Below are 9,741 nucleotides of genomic sequence, written 5' to 3' on the forward strand. Positions count from 1 at the left end.
AGAATCAGCTGATAGATCCCACTCCTCCATAGCTTCTGCTATTAGGCTGCAAATCTTTTTTTTCTTTTAATAGGCCTAATTAGAGAGAATAAAGAATTTGGAGGATAATGTGCTTTCTCAATTAGCTGGGGGCTGAGGACCTGGCCAAACTGGGACATATGAAAGGCAGTTTCCCCTAGAACAAGTGAAAACGAGACCCACAAATTTTGATAATAGTTCCAAATTTCAGAATAAATCTGAGCCAAAGTATCAGGGCACATTAGCTCCTGTCTGAAAGCATTAATACTCCTCAATTTAACTTCTCCTCATGCTGAGAAATCAGGCCCCTCAGCCAATGTGGCAAATGCTTGGTATAAAGAGTGCCATTAATTTGACCTGGGACCTTGAGTAATTGGTTCCCCCTCTCTGGGCTTCTTTCCTTCTCTGTAGGATTAGATCAAGAGTGGGGAACCTGCAGCCTCAAGACCAACTTGGATTCAACCAAAAGGCTGCACCCAAAGACCTAGAAGGCCACATGTGGCCTTGAGGCTGCAGGTTCCCCACCCCTGGACTAGCTGGTCTCTAAGGTCCCTTCTGGTTCTGACAGTCTGAACTTCTATAATTTTTCCCCTTTTCTGTATTCTTTACTCCTTTATTATTCTAGGTGACAGAAGGGGGGCATGTTCCATCTAGTTCATTAGATCCAAGCTCTGGGTCTGAGATGGAGCCAGAAGGAAAGCCAGTGGGCACCTCACTATAGGGCCCTGGTAGCTCTCACTCCCTCCTTACAGAGTGATCTCCAGCCCTGAGGATAATCAAGAGGAAAGGACTATTTTCAGGCAGAAGTAGGTCAGGTTCAGTGAGGCCCTTGCCCAGCAGTATCTCTAGTCAAGGCCACCTCCTATTTCTAGGCAGGCATGATGGGAGGCATTGAGAAGAGCAGAGGAATGAGGGGCAGTAGACCTGGTTTCCAGACTGGGATCTGTCCTCACATGCTGTGTAACTTTGAGCAAGTTCCATTTGCCATCTGAGTCTCAGTTTTCTTTTTTCTGTTAAATGATTCTATGTTTTCTCTAGTTTGTTAATCCCAGTTGGTTCTATTTTAATCAGTTTATATTAGAGATGTAGAGATATAAACCTCTTAGAGGGCTAGCTGAGCCCTTAACCAGTAGGTGGTAAGTCTGTAAGAACCTCCTCTCCTGACTGGGATCAGGACACAGGCCAGCACATCAAAAATAACTTTTATTTCAAACCTGAACACACACATGCCTATATATTCCATAAACATTTCCCAGCACACATACACATACACACACACACACACACAGATACACACATGCACACACATACCAATAGACTTAATTCTTAAAGTTCTGCATTGTCTCTGACCAGTGAGGACTGGTATAGTTGGGACTCTCTGGGAGTTGGGCCAGAGCCTTGAGACCTTCAGAGGAGGAGATCCAGCCTACCCCCCAGCCCAAGTGCTAACATCCCTACCCAGTCTCTTAGCCTGCACAGGTGGCATAGCTCTGGGACTCTTAGTCTCCTCATGGTCTGGCCAGCACAGGCCAGCGAGGCCCCTTTCCTCCCTGCCCTGTCCTTCGATCCTCTCTCCAGGATTCTGGGACCACCACGTGGAATGAACACTTCAGGGAGGGACTCTGGGATCATCTCCTTGGCACCCGAAGTGGGGCTGCCCCTCTTGCCTTCAGACAGCTGCCTCCAAAGTCCCGTCGACTGCCCTGTGACAGAACAACATGGGTAAGGAAGAGGAAAAAGAAAGGAAGCCTTAGATGATCATGAGCCAGCTTGAAACCCCACCCCAGGGGCACTAGGGTCCACAGCTTTCTCTGTCCCAAGGTGCCCAATGGATTTGACCCAAATAAAGTCATTGTGAAGTAGTGGATGGAGCCCTGGACTTATTATCAGACCTGGGTTCAAGCTGAGGCTCTCTTCCTGACTTATTATGTGACACTGAGAAAGTCAGTTCTCTGGGCCTTAGTTTTATCATCTACGAAATGAAGGGGGCTGACTAGGGATCAGAAAAATTGGTTGAGATCCTGCCATTGATGCTTACTTCCTGTGAGACCTTGAGTTGTCACTTTATTTTTTAGGCCTGAAGCTCCTTCCAGCTTTATTTCTCTATGATCCCTTTAAATTGTTGATCACATGTAGTCCCAGTGCTGGGGTCTGTTTCACCAGAGATGGAATGCCCAGGACAGGTCTCTGCACCCTTGACCTTTGGCATCCAAGCACTGAAACCTGGGTTAGAATCTTGACTTTGATCTTCGGTACTTGCGTAGCCTTAGACAAGTCATTTCACCACATTAGGGTATTTTTTTTCTGCTATAAACACCCGACTCTTGTGAGCTCTGCAACCAAAGCTTAAAATCTCAGTGTTATCTAGAGGCTGCTGTACTAGCCTCCCCTTAACAACAGTGATACCAGTAGAGGGAATGCAGGACTGGTGTTATCTCCATTTCACAGATGAGAAAACCAAGATCTAGAGAAATGAAATGACTTCTCCAAGGATAAACAAAATTAAAAAGAGAATTAGGCTAAGCTCCAAGTTCTCCATTCTTTTACTGTACCACAATGCCCTTGGCTAGTTCATCCTTCTTGACAGTGTTTCTTCATGCAAAGGTCACAGATACAGAACGTCAGAGCTGAGAAACTGTTTAGAGTTCAGTGAGGGCAGGAATTCTTAACCTGGGGTCTGTGAACTTGTTAAAAAATTATTTGGATAGTTGTATTTCACTATAATGATAAATCATAAATACATAATATAGTTAATATAGCAACTATAAATATGTAGTTATAAATTCAGTATAAATTTATTTATAATATATATATGATATACATATATATAAAATAAACATGTTTATTTTCTACATTAAAAAAATTTTTTTTGAGAGTCTATAGGTTTTACCAGACTGTCATAGGGGTCCATGATACAAAAAAAAGTTAAGCACCTCTGATCTAGTATAATGCCCTCATTTCCAGATAAGGGAACAGATTCAGATGGGGCCATAAAGTGACTTGCCCAAGGACACACAGTGCCTGAAAGCCAGGTCTTTAGATTCCTAGGTTCTGTGGTGCCTTGAGCTGGGTTGAAAGGAAGGTAAGGTAGGGAATCTGGAAGGAATCTTCAATTGCCCTCATTTAACAGAAGAAACTAGAACCCAGAATAGAGAAATAACTGGAGGTGGGCTTGGAACCTAAGCTCTTTGACTCTATAGAAGTGGTTCAATTGTACTGCACTGCCTCTTCCCTGTCAGCTCCAGGGCAAGGGAAGGACATCCAGGGTAAGCTGGAACTTTCTGGGACCTCTTCATGGTCTTGGAACAACATGTCTCTTCACAGGCAATTCTATTTTGGGGGCAGAGGCAGCAGCCAGTCCTAGACATGAGCATTGGAGCTCCACAAGCAGACCCTGTAGGGGGAGGGGGATGTAAGAAGGAGGAGGGACAAGACAGAGGGCCTCACAGGTGGTCAGTCAACTTCAGAGGTGAGGGCAGCCTGGGATAATCTCACCTCCCTCCCTTCCCTTGAGGCCCTCATTCTCCCAAGATCCCTCATCCCCAATGGACAGGTCTGGGTTGGCATTTTGCCGTTAGGATCTGAGTTGCCCTATTGAGAGCAGAGTTAGCATGGATGCTTGCTTAGAAATCAATGACCTATGCTCTCCCTTTCCTTCAAAGCTCAGTTCAAAATTCGCCATCTCCAAGAAGTCTTCCTAGATTCCAAATAATGAATCTACCCTTTTTTTCTACTCTTATTGGCTCTGTACTGAGATTCTGATGATACCACAAGGAGTATGGTCTCTGTGTGCACCAGATTCAGAGGCTTGAATTCTCTGCCATTTACTAGATGTGCGAAATGAGGATGCCTCTGGAGGGTCTCTAAGGGGCTAGAGACACAATGTACATAAAGAGAAACTTTGTCAACTATAAAGCGCTACAAAATGTCATTTGTATACTTATATATGTATATGTATACATATGTATAAACATTCTTTGTGTGTTTTGTGTATGTATATATACATACACACAAATATACACACGCATATACTTTATTTGTCTTAGTCTATGTGTATAGTGTTATCCTTAAGTAGGGAGACTTTATGGAAGGAAAATGGTCTGAGTCACAAAATTTATGTTCCAGCCCTAGTTTTGATATTTATTACCTGTGTGGCCTTGGGCAAGTCATTTTCTTTTAGAGTCTCGGTTTCCTCCTCCTTGAAATGGGGATAATCCTAAAGTGCCATAAAAATGGACACTAGCTATCTGGTGTTTCTCTGGCAGCACTTCGGTTTAAGTACCCAGCAGGCTCTCAGTCAGGGCTGCTCCATCACTCTCTACTATAACCTCTGGGTGAAGTTCTGTCCTGGCTCCCTCAGGCCCTACCTTCGAACCATGCCAATCTGGTATCTTAGTAGAGGGACTTCAGAAAAGGGCTACTGTACCCTCCTGCTCCCAGATCCCCTGGACCATGCTGCTTCCTCCCATCTGAGTCTTAGAGTCACAACACAACAGAATCCCTCCACCCCCTTCCCTAGCTACTCCCGAGAGGAATCAGCAAGGGATGGGAAAGTGGCTTCTAAAGCCAAATTTGGATGGGCTTCTGCTCTTAAGATGCTCTGGTCTTTCAAACAAATCCCAAGGAATAAAGGAGAAGGGGCAGGGGACAAGTTTCTGCAGCTGAGGGTTTGAGTCAAAGGCTCATCCTGGCTCTGTGGTTCCTTGTAGGGACAACTCTGACAGGTATCCAGGGCTTTCTGACCCTTACAATTAATCTTGGCACTGATGATCTAGAATGGGAGCATAAGCTCTTTGAGGGCAGGGGCTGTGGCTTAGCTTAAGTTTGCATCTTCTCTCCTGATGACTAGTAGAATAACCAGCTTGCAAATAAATAAATAATGCCATAACTTACCTATTAGACTGAGCATGATAAGAGATGGGATTATGTCTTATTCAAACCTATCTCCATGGTTGTCAGGCACAGGATTCTGATGAATAATATTTGTTGCCTATTGGGGCTGGCAGCAGATGCTAACTGAAATTCAGCCACAGATCAGGACAGTTCTAGAGCACTCAGGAGGATTCTCCTGTGAGTTTCTTCCATGTTCCAGGCCTATTGGCAGCCATGGTAGGGTTAGGACTAGAGGGTAGCATAATCCAGCACTCTACAGAACCCAGAGGACATACATCCAGATTTTGGCTCTGATACATGTTATCTGTAGGACCATGGGCAAGTCACTTCATCTCTCTGAGTCTTGGTTTCTTCATCTGTGAATTGACTAAAGGGACAAAATGGCCTGTGAGGTCCCTTCCGGTTCTCAATCTATGATTCTAAAGCCTGTAACAATGAACTTGGAGTCAGAAGAAAGGGGGGTTTGAATCCTGGCTCCGAAACCCAATGGTGGTAAGTTTGTTCAGTTGTTTTTTTCAGCCATGTCTAACTCTTCAGGATCCCATTTAGGGTTTTCTTGACAAAGATGCTGGAGTAATTCGCCATTTCCTTCTCCAGCTCACTTGAGGCAAATAGGGTTAAGTGACTTGCCCAAGGTAACACAGCTAATATGTGTCTGAGGCCAGATTTGAACTCAGGAAGAGGAGTCTTCCTGACTCCAGGCCTGGCTCTCTATTCACTGGGACACCTAGCTGCCCAACGTCTGTATGACCTTGAGCAAATCTCCTCATTTCTGAGCCTCAGTTCCTTCATCTATAAAATGGATGAACTCTGTGTGCTGTTTCTCACATAGAGATAAATCTTTGCACCACAGAATTATTGGGAGGAAAGCACTTTTAAAACATTAATCACTCACACTTTATTAGCATCCCATACTTGACTTTCTGATACAATCTCAACTCTGCACTGGTCTTAACGTATTACCTCTAATAAGTCACTTCCCTCCTCTCCCCCGGGACTTTACTCTGCTTTGTTAAATGAGACAGGGTTAGAGGAGCCGATCTTTCATGTCTCTTTCAGTTATAAGTCAAATGATTCAAATTTTCTGACTTCATGGTTTTGTAAAAGAAGAAACATTATGTTGTTGGCAGAACCAGGCCTACTATTGGGGAGAAGTAAACAAAGTAGATCCAGAAAGAAACTACTTATTTAAGTAAAATTCCCCCTTCTTTCTCTTGCAGGAAAAGGAGTGAATTGCCCATCCATGACTAGTGCTACATCGTGGAGAGGGCTTAGGGTGGCTGTATAAATCACTGAGCAACCACCTAGGAGAATACAGGTGGCTCAAAGGACTGGGGGGCTACAGGTGTCTCTGACCTGGGTTTTCTCTTCCTTACTTCTGACTTCAGTTGGCCTCTCTTAAAGAGTGGTTGAAGAGGATCCAAGGGGAGTATATTTGCTAAAACACCAAGCAGAAAAATTGAAAAAGAACTCAGTGTCCTCAAATGACTTTTTGTGACTTGAGAATTAGAAGGAGCTTAGAATTTAATCACATGCTCCCTCCCACCCACCCCACTGCATTTTAGAGATGGAGAAACTAAGGCTCAGAACATGACTTCACCAAATGTGACTTCAGAAAATTACTTTACCAAAGTCACTCAGGAAAGGCGTAGAGTCAAGATTTGAACCCAAGTTCTCTGATTCCAAATCTTTTTCATTACATTGAATTATTACCTATTAGGACTCCTTTTAGAGCAAAGTGATAAACCTCATCTTGACAAATCAGAGTAGAATCATTGCCTAGAGAAACAGCCATGGTGACCAAACCCTTATTCTCTCCCTGGGAAAATATCTTGAACCTCACTGTGTGTGTGTGTGTGTGTGTGTAATATAATGTTCAGAGGAGCAAAGGAACACATCTGAAGGAGGGGAAGCAGTAGGGCACTAGACAGCCCTTATCCTCTCCTCTTACTATAGTAACTGAAAACTGAGGGAAAGAGAGCAGGACTTATGCAGAGCAGGTAGAAAGTCTAGCACGGTGGAGCAGAAAAAGTTTAATAATCCTTACTGCAGAGCAGACAGACCACTCCACATGGAATCAGAGAACCAGGGTTCAAATACTAGCTCTACTGTTTACTAGTCTTATGACCACGGAAAAGTCATTTCACTTGCCTATCTGAGCTCCTATTTCTTTTTATATAAAATAGGGACAAAAACCTCAAACTTCCTACTTAGAAGAACTTTAAGGAAAGTGACTTGGAAAACTTGAAGTGCTATAGAGATAAGAGTTATAATTCTTTTTAAGTTCAAAGTAAGGGGGGGAACCTTTGAGTCTAGACTTCTGCACACACACATACCCCAATACAGTAAGTCCTAAACTACCCAGCACTCCTATGTTTCCTAAAGGAGAGAATTAGCCCTGCCTTCTTAAGGTTTCAGCTTTGCCACTAACTAGCTATTTGATAGTGAAATCACTTTTCCCCTCACGGGCTAGAGACCTTTCTCACATTCTAAAAAAGTTGTAGTTACTGAAATTTTTCGCAGATAGAGAAAGTTCTCTGTACCGATTTTTAAAAGCCTGGGAATTGGAGGTGGATTTTGAAAGCTGATCTTTTTACATATCATATATCTTGATCATGAAATGAAAACTTACTCAGGCCTATTGGATGAGGAGGAAAGAACCCTAGGAATCAGAATGTGTAAGCTCTACTCCTCCTTGCTCACCTCAGTGTCTCCATATGTAAAATGGGTGAATACATGATATGATATTCAAGATTCTTCTTAGCTCTAGATGGTGGGATTCCTGTGCCTACCGATTTAGAGGGCCAGCCATCTACTACACTATATCGCACCCCCTTCTCCCACCGCAACTCTCCACTTTGAACAGGTGGAGAAGAAGGCCTCATGCCCAGTTAATATCTTGGCTCCTTATGACCAGACTGTTCTCTCTGTGGGGACTCAAAGCTCATAAATTTGGGTGAGGTAAAGATACGGAAGGACTTCTTGGTTCCATCTCTCCACTCTTTCACTGTTCTGCCACTGGCTTCATGTTCTGTCTTTGACAAGAGGCAAGAAAGAGTAGCATATTGTGAGAGGTCAAGGCTGGGTCCAGCTGCCCTTCCGGTCAACTTCACAGCATAAAGATAGGCTCCAACCCTCTGAAGCTGCCTTTAATAACTCCTTGGGGATATGTCATCCAGAATTTAGCAAGCCCTTATGGAATGTGTTTGTATTTCCCACCTGTATCACTTTGTAGGGGAAACAAATTACCATTTGCCACCATCTCCCTCCCATTATTAGTGGAAGACGGCATGACAGTTAAAAAAAAAAGGAAAAACAAAAAAGAAATATTGGACTGGGAGTCAAGAGACCTACGTTCTAATTTCGGTACTGAGACCTTGGACAAGTCACTGGACTGAGGGGGTTAGACTAAATGATCTCTCAGGTCCTTTCCAACGCTGACATCCTATGTATGGTTCCAGCCCTTGGCTGGAGGTGGAGAGTGGTGGAATTTCTGGCTTTTAGAACCGTGTGGAGGGAAACTTACCCTCAACATCTGGCAGTGAGTAAAAGGCCTTGAGCCCGAGAAATCTCTTAACAAACTCAGTCTGAGCCTCCCCTCTCCCATTTACCCGCTCATTGGCCTCCAGGACTCACCGCCTTGCGCTGGTTACTGAGGCAGAAGGTACAGATAGTGCGGGGTTGTTGCCTAGCGTCTCCACCACCGCTCCCAGATGCGCTGCGCTCGCCTTTGGGTCCGCAAACGGCGCGGAAACACGGCTGCCCGTCGTCGCAGCCCTCGCCCAGCAGCAACACGTTGGCCAGGTGGGAGATGTAGCTGGAAGCCAGGCGCAAGGTCTCGATCTTGGACAACTTGCGATCCACAGGCTCGGTGGGAATAAGCGTGCGCAGCGCCGTGAAGGCCGTGTTGACACTCTGGGTCCGGTCTCGTTCCCGCGCGTTAGCCGCTTGTCTCTGCTTCACTACCACCACCGGTCCCCCGCCACCTCCAACACCGCCCCCGGCCCCAGCGCGGCGGCCGCCACCGCCCCCGGCCGCGCTCCCGGCCCGCCGCCGAGCCGGCTCCAACCCTTCGTAACCGCCGTACGACTGGTCCGAAGCATCGCTCTCGCTCCGGTTCTCTTCGTCCTCACTTAGCAGGCTGAGGTCGGGGTACAGCACGTGGGCGGCCACTGGGCGCAGCATGGCGAATGCCATGGGGACGGGGGCGTCTGGTCCCGCTTCGGACCCTGCCCTCTTAGTGCCGTGCCGTCCCGGCTCCTGGGTGTCGGGCCCCGGGAGGGAGGGGCCTCGACGCGGGAGAGGGGAGCTCAGCAGTACCGCACCTAGAAGGGCTGCGGCGCGGGGCCGCCAGCTCAGACCCCCAACCTTGCACTCCGTGTAGGGACTTCGGGTCTGCGCAGCGTGCGCTCTAAGGGAAAGAGCCACCGGCACAACTATTTAAGGACTGGGAGTTGCCGGAGTTGGAGGGAGACTCCTTTAATAACCAATGAGGCTACGAAAGGCTCTGTTGACGGCCCAATCAGAAGACTCGGGTTTTCTCTGCCCCTCCGCCCCCAACGCAGATAGCGGTTTTCGGGAGCCAGAGACAGGACACCTCGTGGAGCTCTGAGGCAGGAGACCCAGGGTCCGTGGCTCCCAGAGACTTCCCACTGCTGCCACTATCTCAGGCCGCACTCCTGACCAGCTGCTGTGTCCGTGGGCCAGCGGTCTAGAGACGAAGAGAGCTGACCTGCAGAATGGTAGCCTCCTTCCGAACTTACCAACACTCAGATTTACTTTCATCAGTCTGTATATTTTGGAGATGGATCTGGGTCCTACTAAAATTCA

General features: G+C 46.3%; 1 protein-coding gene across 2 annotated transcripts in view; it reads right to left on the minus strand.

Annotated features, from left to right (window-relative positions):
• TCF15 (transcription factor 15) overlaps positions 1–9,311 on the minus strand; it is a 33,048-nt gene extending 23,737 nt beyond the window's left edge. The window contains exons 1-2 of one of the 2 annotated variants that reach the window (XM_072631684.1): positions 8,548–9,311; positions 1,202–1,721 (exon numbers count right to left, since the gene is read on the minus strand). In XM_072631684.1, the coding sequence (XP_072487785.1) occupies positions 1,647–1,721; positions 8,548–9,108 (636 nt within the window). In that variant the 5' untranslated portion in view covers positions 9,109–9,311 and the 3' untranslated portion in view covers positions 1,202–1,646. Of the gene's footprint in view, positions 1–1,201; positions 1,722–8,547 lie in introns of those variants that run through there. The other variant, XM_072631683.1, reaches the window with a different exon arrangement.
• Between the last annotated feature and the right edge of the window lie 430 nt (positions 9,312–9,741).

This window comes from Notamacropus eugenii, chromosome 1 (genome assembly GCF_028372415.1).
Source record: "Notamacropus eugenii isolate mMacEug1 chromosome 1, mMacEug1.pri_v2, whole genome shotgun sequence".
Classification (NCBI taxonomy): Eukaryota; Metazoa; Chordata; class Mammalia; order Diprotodontia; family Macropodidae; genus Notamacropus; species Notamacropus eugenii.